Below are 17,349 nucleotides of genomic sequence, written 5' to 3'. Positions count from 1 at the left end.
CACAGCCAGTGTAGTCAGCTCAGCTATCCCCATTGGTACCGTGTCTGTGCCTCGACCTGGGTTGGGAAAAACTAAACATGGCAGTGATCGCCTTAGCAATCTCACTAGGATAAAGACCTCCCCCGTTCCTGTCATTATTGAAAGAGATCTCAAAATAGGGCTACTTAATGTTAGATACCTTACGTCAAAGGCAATTATAGTCAATGAACTAATCACTGATCATAATCTTGATGTGATTGGCCTGACTGAAACATGGCTTAAGCCTGATGAATTTACTGTGTTAAATGAGGCCTCACCTCCTGGCTACACTAGTGACCATATCCCCCATGCATCTCGCAAAGGCGGAGGTGCTGCTAACATTTACGATAGCATATTTCAATTTAAAATAAAACAAATAACGTTTTCTTCTTTTGAGCTTCTAGTCATGAAATCTATGCAGCCTACTCAATCACTTTTTATAGCTACTGTTTACAGGCCTCCTGGGCCATATACAGCGTTCCTCATTGAGTTCCCTGAATTCCTATCGGACCTTGTAGTCAGATAATATTCTAATTTTTGGTGACTTTAATATTCACATGGAAAAGTCCACAGACACACTCCAAAAGGCTTTCGGAGCCATCATCGACTCAGTGGGTTTTGTCCAACATGTCTCTGGACCTACTCACTGTCACAGTCATACTCTGGACCTAGTTTTGTCCCATGGAATAAATGTTGTGGATCTTAATGTTTTTCCTCATAATCCTGGACTATCGGACCACCATTTTATTACGTTTGCAATTGCAACAAATAATCTGCTCAGACCCCAACCAAGGAACATCAAAAGTCGTGCTATAAATTCACAGACAACACAAAGATTCCTTGATGTCCTTCCAGATTCCCTCTGTCTACCCAATGACGCCAGAGGACAAAAGTCAGTTAACCACCTAACTGAGGAACTCAATTTAACCTTGTGCAATACCCTAGATGCAGTTGCACCCCTAAAAACGAAAAACATTTCTCATAAGAAACTAGCTGGTACACAGAAAATACCCGAGCTCTGAAAATTCCAGAAAATTGGAACGGAAATGGCGCCACACCAAACTGGAAGTCTTCCGACTAGCTTGGAAAGACAGTACCGTGCAGTACCAAAGAGCCCTTACTGCTGCTCGATCATCCTATTTTTCCAACTTAATTGAGGAAAATAAGAACAATCCAAAATGTATTTTTGATACTGTCGCAAAGCTAACTAAAAAGCAGCATTTCCCAAGTGAGGATGGCTTTCAGTTCAGCAGTAATAAATTCATGATCTTCGTTGAGGAAAAGATCATGATTATTAGAAAGCAAATTACGGACTCCTCTTTAAATCTGCGTATTCCTTCAACGCTCAGTTGTCCTGAGTCTGCACAACTCTGCCAGGACCTAGGATCAAGAGAGACACTCAAGTGTTTTAGTACTATATCTCTTGACACAATGATGAAAATAATCACGGCCTCTCAACCTTCAAGCTGTATACTGGACCCTATTCCAACTAAACTACTGAAAGAGCTGCTTCCTGTGCTTAGCCCTCCTAATGTTGAACATAATAAACGGCTCTCTATCCACCGGAAGTGTACCAAACTCACTAAAATTGGCAGTAATAAAGCCTCTCTTGAAAAAGCCAAACCTTGACCCAGAAAAGATCAACTATCAGCCTATATCGAATCTTCCATACCTCTCAAAAATGTTAGAAAAGGCTGTTGGGCAGCAACTCACTGCCTTCCTAAAGACAAACAATGTATATGAAATGCTTCAGTCTGGATTTAGACCCCATCATAGCACTGAGACTGCACTTGTGAAGGTGGTAAATGACCTTTTAATGGCATCACACCGAGGTTCTGCATCTGTTCTCGTGCTCCTAGACCTTAGTGCTGCTTTTGATACCATCGATCACCACATTCTTTTGGAGAGATTGGAAACCCACATTGGTCTACACAGACAAGTTCTGGCCTGGTTTAGATCTTATCTGTCGGAAAGATATCAGTTTGTCTCTGTGAATGGCTTGTCCTCTGACAAATCAACTGTAAATGTTGGTGTTCCTCAAGTTTCCGTTTTAGGACCACTATTGTTTTCACTATATATTTTACCACTTGGCAATTGTTTAGTAGCTACTGTCTTGCCTCATTGCACAACTCCGTACGCTTCACAAGACGCAGGCCTCCTATTGGAATTTCTAAGCAAACAGCTGGAGGCTGCTCCTAACTCCCGTACACAACCCAACCAAGCCGGCTCGGGAGAGACTAAGGTTGAAAGTCATGCGTCCTCCCAAACACAACCCAACCAAGCCGCACTGCTTCTTGACACAATGCTCATCCAACCCGGAAGACACCTGCGCCAATGTGTCGGAGGAAACTCCGTACATCTGGCAACGTGTCAGCGTGCACTGTGCCCAGCCCACCACAGGAGTCGCTAATGCGCAATGAGACAAGGATAACCCTGCCGGGCCAAACTCTCCCCTAACCCAGAAGACACTGGGCCAATTGTGAGCAGCCTGTACTTGAACCCAGAATCTCCAGTGGCACAGCTAGAGATTGCTCCACTCGGGAGGCAATGAAACCCATCTTTAAATATCCCCCACGTATGGTCTTTTAAAAGAACCCCAAACATGAGAGACATTGTGGTCAAATCTAATTATCCACCAGAGAAATAGGGTAACTTTCTTAGACAAAGTTAGGGAGGTTAATTACAAATATGGCTCAATGCAGCTTCACATACAAATGTAACTCATTTACCCACCCCTACACAGGATAAAGATTTAAGATCTGATTACCTGCATTTCCACCAATATTATTTACATGTTAATGTCCTTGTCTGTCTCACACAGGGAAAACCCGTAGAAGCCTTAAGACACGGATCAGTGAGCACCGCAGCAACATACGGACAGGCGAGACAAAAAAAACCTGTTGCTGCTCATTTTGTACAAGCTGGACATCCTATTAGCTCTCTGAGATACATTGGAATAGAAATGGTCAAGATGTCACACAGGGGAGGGGACATTGAGAGGAAACTTCTTCAAATGGAATCTTTCTGGTTCCACAGGCTCAACACACTGTCTCCTCTTGGCCTTAATGAGGAGTTTGACGTGAAACCGTTTTTTATAGTTTCAAAATGTCAAAATTGTTTTGTTTTTTAAATACTAATTTGAATATTGTACGTGTGTATATGTTCCTGTAAATATTGATCACATTCCTTGTGTATGATCATATATTAAGACTCGTTGAATGTTAATATTGCGAACCTATGTTATACATTTTTTTAACTTCCTGTTTCAGGAAGTGATGTCACTGAGTAATGCCTATGTATATTAGGACCTTCCACCCCCACCTGGGATATGGATGCCTGATGCAGACCTAAATATCATCTGGGAGTATGAGCAGCATTTTCCTTCCTGTTCTTCTTAGAATGCTGCCCTCCCTTAACTATCCACTGTCTTGCATAATACTATTCTGCATCTTACATTTATGACCATTGAAAAGTGCTATTTCCCGCTGATATTTCAATTGTAAAGTTAAAATGTTACAACAATGGAGAGTGATAGAAGATAAGGAGGATTGTTTGGTGACGAGACTGGGTCCTGCCTTTTATCTGTGGATAATGATTAGACAAGGTGAACCCATTCATGTCCTGTAGTCCAATACAATGACCCAAGTGTTACCATTGTGCTATAGAGCCCCACAGTGGAGGTGTCATAATACCCATAAAACCTAGCGGTCAAACAGGGAAGTGGTTCCAATTTTTTGTTTTACGCCAATAATTTTTTCCCTCCGGGGATTTTCGAACCACTTGAAATGATGGCATGATGTTTTGATAACCATGTAAATCTCTCTCAGACAAGGTGACTATCTTTTTGTTCAGTGCATGTTCAATATACCAGGAACAGTGTTATTTGGGTTGTTAATCGGATTCGTTCCGACATTTCTTGACGAGTTCTTTTTTGAAGTATTTGTACGTTTTTGAGGGGTATCATTTGTGTTTGTTTGACATTAAACTGCGTTGTTTTGAGCTAGTGACATAAGCGTTTCGCTGCGCCAACCAATGAATACATCAGAAATGAAATCAATGTTTATATTGATTTCATTTCTGATGTATTCATTGTTTGGTTAAGAGAAAGGCTGTACACAGCAATCTTTGGTGTAAGAGCAGAGCCTGAGCAGAGCATTGTGTTTTCCGGAAGGAGAGATTTCTCCAGGTTCTTTCAGAGATGATATATTGCTGTGGGGTGTCACCTTCCCCCAGCCTATTACCACTATTCTCTGTAAGTAAAACATCTGCTTCACACAGCTAGGCTACCACAGACAGTAGCACTTCCTGACTAAATTCCCTTCACACAAACAGGCAGGGCCCCTTTTAAAAAGCCTGTCATTATATGCACATAGTATAGTCACAGAGGCCCCTACGAAACCTGATTGAAGAGAGTAGTGAGGGTGACTAGTACAGAGGTAAGATAGGAGCGCGGTACACACGCGCACTATTACTCTAAATGAGACCTCCTTTTCTTTGAAACACAAGGTGGCTTTTATGTAGATCTGTGTCTGCCGATGACTGATTAGCCCAGGTTGTCCATTGTAGAGCATGAATATGTCAGTAGACTAACTCAGGTAAAAGTCTCAGTGAGCATTGCGTGTACACAACTCTCTACAAAGGTAGCATGTCAATGAGACATGCCAGGTATGACAGGAATGGGAGAGGATGTAAGTACAATGGTAGAAAAAATAGCCAATTGTCCTACTTGAGTAAAAGGAAAGATTGCTTAATAGAAGAAAAGTCACACAGTGAAATACTGCTTGAGAAACAGTCGAGGTATTTGGTTTTAAATACACTTAAGTATCACAATTAAATGTATCAATTAAATGATTAATGTGCTGAAACCCTTCGTGTTTACATGTCAGACCACTGGATTTGCATCATCAGAGGGGGAGAGAGGGAGGATTGTTTTACAAGTCACACATTATCCTTCCAATGATCATGAAATGATTCATTTCCATTTATTGGCAGGTTATGGAACAGTTTGGGACAAGAAGATAGGGATATTTTATGACAGGTTGTTTAACAGAGGGGAGGGGGAAGGTAGGGGACAAGAAAGAAAAAAAGAGAGGGGGGGGGGCAGTAAAATGGTGACTGACAGGTTTTTGCGTCATCCAGATCACGCTGATATCATAAACTTTGTGGATGAGGGCAGGAAGGGGCCGTCCTGTCCTGAAGGTGACCAGGGAGATACTACCACATAGGTGAGTCATAAGTGTTACTGAACTATGTGGTTTCGCTTAACCCGATCGCACACAGAGTCTCTGTTTCAGCCAGTCCCTCAAGGGCCACATTTCTAAAATAGGCACCTTGTGTTGCAACACTTGAGTTCCGCTCCATGCTTCGACACACCAAACCTGTTTGGCAAAGTACCGTCCCTCTATGAATAACAACATGGAAAGGCACGGTGTGTCGTGACAAGTCGTGACATGTTTAAACCACGAGTTATATTTGACCTCTCTCGACCTCTCTGCCCGTGGTTGCACCATAGGTTGATTCATAGTGATTGAATGTCATGTCAAGTGTGTGTGTTGAATTATTCAACCGTATCTATCACATCACATGGCATCAATATTTGTTGAATATTGAACTTCATGACTGCCACTCCAAAGGGCAGATGTTCCAATGAGGGGAAGTAACTGTGGTCTGCTTCAGGTTACAGGAATAAACTATACATGTTAGAAAATTAATTGTTGTCTGACCATTTCCTATTTATGGAAGTCCAGGTGTGTCTGTGTCTAATTCATACTGTACTTCTCATTTCTTAACCAGGGTATGACGTCCCAAGTAGTACTTTTATGCTTAGCGGGACCTCTGGTGGACTGTTTGTGAAACTGCATGCGGACACTTAGCCCAAGATGTACTGAAGGAGTGTAGGCTAGCTAGCCTACTCTTTTAGGGTCAATCAGCAGTTGCTACATCCATCTTGGAACTCGTAAATGAATGATATGTACCCATTGATTCTTGAAGAATATAATGTATAAGTGCCTCATCATGAGTTTAGTTCAACTGTCATACCCCAACAGAACCTCAAATATAAGCTTGTTTGTAACCAATGTAAACATGGTTACAACTATAATTTTGATATCATGGATGGAAATACAAAGATACACTTGGCCTACTGTCGTCTGTTGTTACCAGGAGCGCAACTTTCACTGGGGACATGTCCCCCCCCCCACACATTCTGAAATAGAATTTGTGTCCCCCCCAGTTTTATCATTGGAATGTGATACAAATCGGGGCAACGGTGTGCTTTAGGACCATGCGGACGCCTCCGAGCGGTCGGGGAGATGGTTTGGAGTGTTGGATCTGACTGGATAAAAATATATTAAAACACTAAAACCGAAGTTGCGCCCCTGGTTTTTACACAGTTGCAGCCAACAGTATTTTTCTTTACTGGAATTCTTCTTCTTCTGTTTCACACAGGTGTTCGGAGACACTAGATTGCTAATCAAAACAGGTTGGCTTCTCTTCTGTAAACAAGCTGTAACATACGGCCTTGTTGGAATCATGTTGTAAAAAGTTTATAGCAATTGTACCTTTTTGTTTTTAGAAAATAATTTCTCGACGATATGAAAGTTAAGTTCAAAGGGTTTCAAAACTGTGACACAAGCGAGGATTAGTGACGTGTAGATAGAGCACACATTGGCTGTGTCGTCGTCAATTAATGGGATGAAAATCCAAGAGGGGTGAACGATGGTTAGTGCACACAGAACGAATGATAATTGGAAACGTAGGCACATTTACAGCACTAGAAGGATTCCATCTCACAGCGGATGATGACTTTTAAATGACAATCAACATTCATATTTCTTTAATATTTCCAAAATTGTAGACCCTTTCCCAACAATAGTTTGACAATCTGATTAAAACACGGCTGACATTTCACTCTGCTCTCTAACTCTTCACCGACCCTCTGCTCCAATCATCATCAACCGTACAAATATCCTGCAGATTCCCATATTAATAATCTATTAGAACACAAGCACACTCAAATCAAATCAAATCAAATTTTATTTGTCACATACACATGGTTAGCAGATGTTAATGCGAGTGTAGCGAAATGCTTGTGCTTCTAGTTCCGACAATGCAGTAATAACCAACAAGTAATCTAACTAACAATTCCTAAACTACTGTCTTATACACAGTGTAAGGGGATAAAGTATATGTACATAAGGATATATGAATGAGTGATGGTACAGAGCAGCATAGGCAAGATACAGTAGATGATATCGAGTACAGTATATACATATGAGATGAGTATGTAAACAAAGTGGCATAGTTAAAGTGGCTAGTGATACATGTATTACATAAGGATGCAGTCGATGATATAGAGTACAGTATATACGTATGCATATGAGATGAATAATGTAGGGTAAGTAACATTATATAAGGTAGCATTGTTTAAAGTGGCTAGTGATATATTTACATAATTTCCCATCAATTCCCATTATTAAAGTGGCTGGAGTTGAGTCAGTGTCAGTGTGTTGGCAGCAGCCACTCAATGTTAGTGGTGGCTGTTTAACAGTCTGATGGCCTTGAGATAGAAGCTGTTTTTCAGTCTCTCGGTCCCAGCTTTGATGCACTACTGACCTCGCCTTCTGGATGATAGCGGGGTGAACAGGCAGTGGCTCGGGTGGTTGATGTCCTTGATGATCTTTATGGCCTTCCTGTAACATCGGGTGGTGTAGGTGTCCTGGAGGGCAGGTAGTTTGCCCCCGGTGATGCGTTGTGCAGACCTCACTACCCTCTGGAGAGCCTAACGGTTGAGGGCGGAGCAGTTGCCGTACCAGGCGGTGATACAGCCCGCCAGGATGCTCTCGATTGTGCATCTGTAGAAGTTTGTGAGTGCTTTTGGTGACAAGCCGAATTTCTTCAGCCTCCTGAGGTTGAAGAGGCGCTGCTGCGCCTTCTTCACGATGCTGTCTGTGTGAGTGGACCAATTCAGTTTGCCTGTGATGTGTATGCCGAGGAACTTAAAACTTGCTACTCTCTCCACTACTGTTCCATCGATGTGGATAGGGGGGTGTTCCCTCTGCTGTTTCCTGAAGTCCACAATCATCTCCTTAGTTTTGTTGAGTGTGAGGTTATTTTCCTGACACCACATTCCGAGGGCCCTCACCTCCTCCCTGTAGGCCGTCTCGTCGCTGTTCTCTCTAGGAATACCAAGTATACTTGATGCTCGGCCAATGACATGCTTGAAAAGAGAAATAGTTGTGTTTGATTTTTGTTTGTGTTTAGGCACCAGGCTGAAGATCATGGATCACAATGAAGGTATTTTGTTGTGGGAGGGGCAGTGTAGAGGTCTCTGCCAAAGAGATTATTGACAGTGTCTGAAAGACAGGATGATAAATTAGTATTGGCCCCACGCATCGCTCTGGCGGCCCACTGGACACCTCTAAAAGACTGCCATTCAGCTTTCTGGTTTGTGTGTGTGTGTGTGTGTGTGTGTGTGTGTGCGTGTGCGTGTGCGTGTGCGCACACGCGCATTTCCCTTGTGTTACCCTGCTTGAATTGCTGTGCTGCAATCCTTCAACTGTGTTATTTTTAACAAAGCACACATTTTCCTAAAATACTACATGAGTTATTAAAATACCTATAAAACATTTGTGCACTCTTATCTACCAACATACAGTTATGCTATATCAGGTTATCCAGTCATAGGATTTACCCCCAAAGCAATTATTCAAAAAGAGTTCAAAACAGAGAAACATAGGAAAATGTCAACAGCAAAAATAGCAAAAATATAAAACTCCAGTCAGCATGGACTTTTAGCGGTATTAGTAAAACACACACATTTCAAATGCAGGGAAGTCTGACCTGAGAATGCCATGGAAACCAATGAAAAAACCCACAGAGCAAACAAATCAATATCATACAAAACCAGAGATCTGACAGAGAGCTACAGAGGGCAGTTAGTGTAAAGTCATTACATTTCATGAACACAAAGAAAGATGGAAAAGGTGAAGAGAGAGAGAGAGAGAGAGAGGTGGACAGAGAGAAAGACAGAAGAGATAGAGTAAGGAAGGGAGAGAGATTGGATGAAATACACACAAAAAGTGGTCAAGGGAGAGGGAGGAGAGAGAAAAAAAGCAACACTCAAGCTCCTTTATCCTTCCTCCCTTTCAGACCTTCCTCAACATATTTATCTTTGGAGGGGGTGGGCACCATGTTAGTCCCCCCCAGCCAGTCCCAGTGGGAGAAGAACGGGGCAAAGTTAGTCCCGGGCATCCGATGGTGAGCGTCGTGTTTGGGGGGTCCGCCCCACAGGCCGAAGGGCACCAGGCGGTGCAGTGACCAGGGGAAGTCGTAGCCACAGTGGTCCTCAGTGGACACACAGATGGTGAACACCATGAAGCCCCAAGCGGTCAGGCAGTGGCACTGCAGCAGGAGGGGGTCCACAGTGGTCCAGAAGCCCGAGCTGATCAGCTCCCAGGCGGACACGTACTGGGTAACCAGGCTGAAGGGCTGAAGGTACTGGTGGTGCATGGCGTGGAAGGTGCGGTACAGCCATGGGACTCTGTGGTGTAGAAGATGCCAAAGGTAGAACTGGAAGTCAAAGACCACCATGCACCCCAGGATGCCCAGGAGGAAGCTCAGTAGAGTAGGTGCGTCACGGGGGAGGGGGATAGGAGGCCTCCACAGCCACTGGCCCACAGCAGCAGGGAAGATATAGACCAGGTGGTTGTAGGCTGTGAGATACAGGGTGGTCCAGATGTTGTCCCAGGTGACGGGTCTGTCTGGGTGGAGCTTGTAGCTGTTGAGGGCTGGCCAGCTGGGGGCCAGGAGGTCTAGCAGGGTGTAGAGGGTCACCAGGAGAAGGTAGGTAGAGACAGAGATGACCACAGGGAACAGAGGGCTCCGCAGCTCAGCCTGGTGGTGCTGCAGGAGGTAGTCCCACGCCGGCTGGAGGACGGACTGCTCCGGGAGCCACAGACCCAGGGTCAGGTTAGCCACAGTCAGGTGAGACATCCAGGGGAGAGACACACCACTGAACAAACCACCTGCACTCACTGTGTCCCAACTAAAGTCTAATAGTCTCAGAGGATTCATTTATTATCTGGGTTGGTTGCAACAGACTCCACAAGAATGGCAAAGATACTTCCAGCTGTAATGTAATGTTTGTTTTTCTGCAAAAGGCAAATAATCTGGTGCCGTAGTGCCAAATTAGGTTGGCGGTCGATCTTAGCCTCTTATGTAGATCGAGGCGCCACCTCCTCCCCCCCCTCCCCCTCCCACATTTCTGACCCAGATCTGAGAGAGCTGCCTCCCGCTGATCCAAAGAGACAAAGACAAAGTCAAGTGTGTTTTCTTTACTCGCATTGAGGAGTAACAATACACTGTGGTCAAAGCCAAACTATGGTGCTCATGTATTAATGCAGAAACTGGTGAACTGTCAAATTTGATCATTTTGGTTAAATCAGTTGATTATTAATGAAAAACAACTTTTAAAAAATACATGTTTTCCTCTTTTTCTTTTTTTCTTTCTCTCTCCCTCTCCTCCCTCTCTCTCTCCTCTCTTCCTGTCTCCCTCTCCTCTCGTCCCCTCTCTCTCTCCTCTCTTCCTCTCTCCCTCTCCTCTCTTCCACTCTCTCTCTCCTCTCTTTCTCTTATGGACTTGTTGCTGGAGGTCAACAGTAATAAATCATAGAAAGCTGTCAAAAGTGACGTTTGAGTTCAAAGGCTCCACATTATTCATGTTGAAATACACTCGTGTTTTTGTGTCGGTTCGTCTTGCATCATGCTGGTTGGAATAAGGTCTGATGGTTAGAAGTGAAAAGAGGCAAGTGGAGCGGACCCCAGAGATGGTTTCTATGGTAACCACTCTCTAACTCAAAGGAGGCTTTATATTATCATGTTATCTAAATGAACCAAATAAGGCAATGAATTCTGATCCGGTGTTTTGCGATCATCATGGAACATTAAAGCATCATGAAACACATGTTGACTGCACAGGCTCCCTGAGACCACTAGAGGGCAGTCAAGTATCATTGGAAGGAAGGGGATTCTGCTCTGGAACAGAGGTGGTAGTTTCTGAAGTTTTACACATACTTTATTGGAATGTTGATTCTAAAATGTTTCGTTTTGTGGACACAAACTCCCTTCTGAGGGCTGCAACGGAAAATCTCCCAAATACATAGTTCTTCATGAACACCTGAAACTGCATCTGAAGTTAATTCATCTTAGTTTTTCTATCTAATATTATAACAAGTTGAGGTGCGGAGCATATTAGGAAATCAAATTCAATGTGAAGTGATGTTACTCTAAACTGTTGCCTTGCCGTTAGCTGTTCGAAAGACATCTTAGGGACAAAAATCGAACAACAACAAAACCGTATGCCATGTAATCTAATTCTCCTTCATTTAAATTGTGGCGGTGACTCATTCGTCTCGATCCAATGCGAGAGTAATTCAGTTAGGTTGACATATATCCTTTAATTATGACATCTTAGAGTATTGATGTATACACTGTCTAGGTGGATGAGTACATCAGGAAGTGCATAGAGGATGTTGTTCCCACTGTGACGATTAGAACTTCTCCAAAATCCGTGGATAGATGGAAGCATTTGCACAACACTGAAAGTACGAATGGATGACGCAATCGCCATCGCACTGCACACTGCCCTATCCCATCTGGACAAGAGGAATACCTATGTAAGAATGCTGTTCATCGACTACAGCTCAGCCTTCACATCCAAGCTCATCCTTAGCTTGGAGCCCTGGATCTGAACCCCGCCCTGTGCAACTGGGTCCTGAACTTCCTGACGGGCCGACCCCAGCTGGTGAAGGTAGGAAACAACACCTCCGCTACGCTGATCCTCAACATGGGGGCCCCACAAGGGTGTGTGCTTGGCCCTTTTTAGTGCTGTTGGCGGTAGGTGCACTTGAATCAGAAGCCCTGCGCTACGGGTAGGCAAAGCGTTCCCGTTTTGAACCTCTTCAGCAGACCGGGAGATCTGAGGCTAAATCGAGTGCACCTACTACACTGGCCAATCGGATAGCTCAAATAACCATTCCTACAGCTTCCACAACCCCAGCCACAGCAAAGTTTGATATTAACCTACGTGAGATTTCATAACTTTTAAAACCTTGACCAGAGATTGTCAAAGAATACAGCAAAGAGCTGCTGTTTTTATGAGTGAGTTCATGTCTAAAAAAAAAATTCAGCACTGTCATCTCTGCTTTTTTTCAACACTATTACAAAACATAAAATGTGCTTCTCCCTACTTCCACTCGCGCTGCAGCTGCAATTATTGAGTAGCCTAGTGTGTCGATAGCCCTGTGTTTTTATTCTTATTAGCAGCTCGTAGTGTCTATTTGAAATGCGAGGAATATTTCACCTACTCTGGTCACAGGAACAACATGAATTTGTGTATGAGGCAAATGCGGTGGGCCATCAGTTGGAAGACGGTGTCCCTGCGCTCTTCGCCTTCCTCCGTCCCCTGAGACAAATGCCGTGTTCCAAACAACTGGAAACTCGGAACTCGAACTCTCAGACTTCCAACTTCAGTGCGTTCAAGACAACTGGGTACTCGGGGAAAAATTCCAAATCGGAATCCCAGGAGGCTGAAGAAATTCGGCTTGGCCCCTAAGATTTTGTTCAAATAAGAGGTTGTTCTTAACTGACTTGCCTAGTTAGATCAAATAAATAACAAAAGACCCTCACAAACTTCTACAGAGCGCATCCTGTCTGGCTGTATCACCTCCTGGTACGGTAATTTCCCCCCGTCCGCATCTGCAGGGCTCTCCAGAGGGTGGTGCAGGCAGCCCAGCGCATCACCGGGAGCACACTGGGCATCTACAGCAGCTGGTGTCACAGGGAGGCCAAGGAGACCATCAAGGACCTCAGCCACCCGACTCTTGGCCTGTTCACCCCGCTACCTTCTAGAAGGTGGAGACAGTACAGGTGCATCAAAGCTGGGCCAGAGAGACTGTTATAAATAGTCACCACCAGCCAGCCTCCATCCTGCCCTGAACCCAGTCACAGTTATCACCCGGTCCTCTACCCTGAACCTTGGAGACTGCTGCCCTATATACATAGTCATTGAACACTGGTCACTTTAATAATGTTTACATACTGTCTTACCCACTTCATATGTACGCTGAGTGCACACAACTCTTTCCATGACATAGACTGGCCAGGGGACTCCAGGTGAAAGCTATGATCCCTTACAACTGTGGAAAGAATTGGAGTCAACACGGGCCAGCCTCCCTGTGGAGCGAGTTGGACACCTTGTAGAGTCCCATGCCCCCGACGAATTGAGGCTGTTCTGAGGGCAAAAGGGGTTGCGACTCAATATTATGAAGGCGTTCCTAATGTTTTGTACACTCAGTGTAAATACTGTAGTCTAGTCAATGCTCATCCTATGTAACTAATGCTGTACACACCTTTTCTATTCATATACTGTCTATACTATCTATATACACCATCATTTATAGAGTATTTACAGTGGTGTAAAGAAGTAAAAAATACTTTAAAGTACTACTTATCAACATCATGCCAAGCCGACTTGAAGGTGCTGCTTACAATAGAACAGTTTTCGACAACTGCTCCGGGAGCGACGGATTCAAATACAAGCTCAACAAGGGAGAGCTGAAACAACTATTGAACAGCGGACTCCCTGTCTTCCACACGGTGACGGAGATGTCTAAAATCCATCATTTATCATTTTCAACATAGTTTTACAGTATTTTGATAGTCTCTTCACTTGGCCAGGTACAACAGTTGAAAGGCCCACAATACAACGGTATATTTCAGAGGGCCTGACATGAACGGGCCTGGGGAACGGGCCTGGGGAACGGGCCTGGGGAACGGGCCTGGGGAACGGGCCTGGGGAAAACATGTTTGACCTCCTGAGACGCTATTTCGCTTTTGTTTTTGGGAAACTGTAAACGTGAATAGGAAGAAGAAAAAACGAGTGTATAAGTTGTATTCGTGTCAAGCTGTGTTTACTTGGCACCGCATAGTAAAACGCGTCACAAAGTATTGCCCTCTCCTCCTCAAACGGTGACATGTTTTTGAATAGATGTAGCACATTAGCTGTGCGCTGAACCTCAAGTAACGCCTTGTCTTGAATTAGAGACATCCTTGTGACAGTTGGAGTAGTGGAACCCACGTGTTTGGATGAAATCGTAGCAGCACATCACGTCTGGCTGTCGTCACGTCGACAACATGTTCATTATTGGAAATGCTTTGGTTTAGTGGAGCGTGACCTTTTCAACTTGTTTTCTTTCCTTCCGTTGATTTCATGGTGACCAACAGTGAGGATTATGCGGACTCATGGATATGTTCCGGGGTCTTCTTAATCCTACTTGATTACCCGTTGAGACTTGAAAGATGAACAAGACAACTAAGTGCGTATTGAATTTGCAAATGTCCAGTGTTTTTAAAAAAACACACTCGCTCAACTCGCTGTTGTACAAATTCATGTTGTCTGTTATGTTAATTTTGTTCTAATTATAGACCTAGGCCTACAACACACAATTTACATGATTCTCAAAGATGTGAAGAGTGGCAATTTCGCTTTTCTGTTCTTCAATATACCTCAGTGGCTACAATTTGATCGCTCTTTTGTCGCTGAGAATTTTCCTGCAAACTTGTAGTGTATTCAAGGTTTAAAAAGGTTTCTAAAGTTAGTAATTTCCACTTTATAATGTCAGACTTGAGTTGCCCTCATGTATCAACCCCTACAAAATGTATCCATGAATTATAATCCACATAATAATTCACATTTTCTGTTGCTGCAGGAATATTTTCCTGTTGTAGAAAACTGGCTTGTATTAAGATCCCAGTCTTACATCTACAGAAAGCATACAACGAGAACACGGTTGATTAAGAGAATGGTAGAGTTATCCACTTGTCCAAAAAGGAAAGCAAGAAAGAAACACTAATGCAAAGGGCAATTATTTGATATTCTCCTTCTACATTATGCTGGATTAGTGTCCTTGCTGTGAAGTTTTGAGTTCTGGTTAAATTGAGTATAACTCCATTATTTTGTTACTCTCCACTGCCCTCTGTGAGACGGGTTGAAGAGACAAATCTCTTTTCCTCTCCCCCTCTATTCCCTCGGGTTTTCTCCACCCTCACTCTGAGGGTCTGTCATTCGTCAATCACACTGTCTGCTGAGGCAATAGATACGGCTTACTGTTGAATTAGATACAACGTTGATACCTTGGGCCAAATAGTAACCTTTCAATTATATGTCAATGAAGATTTGCACATATCCAGTCAAACTATCAAATCAGGATATGGCCCCCTGAGCTGTGTGTTTGTGTGTGTGTGTTTTTCATACCTCCATTAGCTCCGTATCCCCACAGCCTGAAGTCACCACAGGGCTCTGTATCCCAGACTGGCTTGGCTTGACTGAAAGAAGCCATCCAACGGTCACCATCTCACACACGCGGGCACACACACACACACACACACACACACATACACACCTCTGATAGGTCTCAGCTCATGTGTCATTGATTATTGCCACTGACACACTAGCTTCCAGTGGACATTGGCTGTGTGGTGAGTTGCTGTGCTGTGCCCAGTCAGTGCCTTAGGTGGTCTAATATCCTGGATGGGGCTTCAGCACCATGAATCCAATGACTCAGAGCCTGAGGCATCTCTCCTCAGATCTCCATCTCAGATCTCAGGCTGGGAGATTGACACGGGGCCTAATTGCAGTCTGTTGTCCCGAGGGAACTTCTTTATTGGCCAGGCAGCTGAATCCAGACCGGTCAATAGGCGACATCAGACCTATCAGAATCCAGGACAGTCCATTTCCTGGTAGTGCTGTGTGGATGAGTAGAGAGTCAGAGACCTGTGCGTGTCCTGACGTCAACTGGAATAAGCCCAGAGGAACAGAACACCGGAGTTACAGTCTGGAAGATTTGCAGCTGATCAATGGTTGTTTCATTTATGAGATAAACCTATATCTTTGTAAAGATTTTATGGACCCAAAACGATGTTGATCTCATTGACTTTCAACCCTGGCATAATAGCTGTGCCTATGAATTTGAGCGCGGTTCCATTCCCCCAGCTCCATCCCTTAAATGATCAAATGTACTTAATCAGGGTTTGAAAATATTGATTGGTGGATAGATCTTTGATAGATTGATTAATTGTCCTTTCTTTTCATTTCCATTTCTCAGAAAGACCCCATGCTACTGGAGAAGACCATGAATGTTCTGGACTCCAACGAAGACAACGAGGTGGACTTCAATGAGTATGAGCTTCTGGTGGCGACCCTGACCGTAGCCTGCAATGACATCTTCCAGGAGCAGCAGAAGAAGAAAGCCAACGGTTGAGTCCTAAATGGCTTCCTATTGCTTTATATATGCACTATTATTCGCCAAACCCTCGTAATGCTAGGACCGGTCTTTTAATGGTTCTGGCTAAAAGAAGTGCATTGCATAGGGAATAAGGAGACATTTCAGACCTGTGGATCAAAGTAGAATTAGAAACTGATCACACCCCTCATGCTGAACATGGATTGACATTATGGTTTCAGTGCTACTAAAATACTATACTTAATATGTTGTTGTTTTTTGCATCAGGAATGTCAACAGCAGAAGTGCACTAGAAGAAGTAGAAAGCATCCATTGACATACTCTTCCTAGAGATGGGATCCTTCTGTACCTCCGACGCGTCAAAAACCAGATTATTTCAAACCGATGTTAACATGTTGTCACACGAGCCTAAGTGCCAGACTGTTTCTGTTCTCTACAACACTTCTTGCCAGAGAAGATTAACATAAAAGATATGGCTAGACCAAAACGGACCGGCACCCAAACAATCATTTCCCTCTGATGCTTGGTTAGTTGATTGATTGATTGATTCTGTCATTCATCTGCCGGTTGGTTCATAGATGTTTGTAATGTAACCATGAATTTGTCAGAAATGTCAATCAGAAATGTACTTGAGAATGTTCATGTCATTGTAGAATTAACTTGTGTCACATCAAATCAAATGTATTTATATAGCCTTCGTACATCAGCTGATATTTCAAACTGCTGTACAGAAACACAGCCTAAAACCAGGAAAAACTCCCTAGAAAGGCCAAAACCTAGAAAGAAACCTAGAGAGGAACCAGGCTATGGGGGGTGGCCAGTCCTCTTCTGGCTGTGCCGGGTGGAGATTATAACAGATCATGGCCAAGATGTTCAAATGTTCATAAATGACCAGCATGGTCAAATAATAATAATCACAGTAGTTGTCGAGGGCGCAGGAAGTCAGCACCTCAGGAGTAAATGTCAGTTGGCTTTTCATAGCCGATCATTAAGAGTATCTCTACCACTCCTGATGTCTCTAGAGAGTTGA

At 43.7% G+C, this 17,349-nt stretch overlaps 1 protein-coding gene and 1 pseudogene across 1 annotated transcript; one reads left to right on the top strand and one right to left on the bottom strand.

Annotated features, from left to right (window-relative positions):
• Nucleotides 1–7,646: 7,646 nt before the first annotated feature.
• LOC135543947 (cholesterol 25-hydroxylase-like protein 2) lies at nucleotides 7,647–10,195 on the bottom strand. The gene has a single exon (XM_064971267.1). The coding sequence runs from the start codon at nucleotides 10,090–10,092 to the stop codon at nucleotides 9,139–9,141; it is 954 nt and encodes a 317-aa protein (XP_064827339.1). The 5' UTR covers nucleotides 10,093–10,195; the 3' UTR covers nucleotides 7,647–9,138.
• Nucleotides 10,196–13,536: 3,341 nt separating this feature from the next.
• On the top strand, nucleotides 13,537–16,337 carry LOC135543816 (protein S100-Z-like; annotated as a pseudogene).
• The last annotated feature ends 1,012 nt before the right edge of the window (nucleotides 16,338–17,349 follow it).

Source organism: Oncorhynchus masou, chromosome 8 (assembly GCF_036934945.1).
Source record: "Oncorhynchus masou masou isolate Uvic2021 chromosome 8, UVic_Omas_1.1, whole genome shotgun sequence".
Lineage (NCBI taxonomy): Eukaryota > Metazoa > Chordata > Actinopteri > Salmoniformes > Salmonidae > Oncorhynchus > Oncorhynchus masou.
Note: the sequence above shows the minus strand (reverse complement) of the source record. Positions and strands in the feature narration are given on the sequence as shown.

Bases quoted from the DNA above. Each gene is read 5' to 3' on its own strand.
- LOC135543947 (XM_064971267.1), bottom strand. From the start codon at position 10,092: ATGAATCCTCTGAGACTATTAGACTTTAGTTGGGACACAGTGAGTGCA.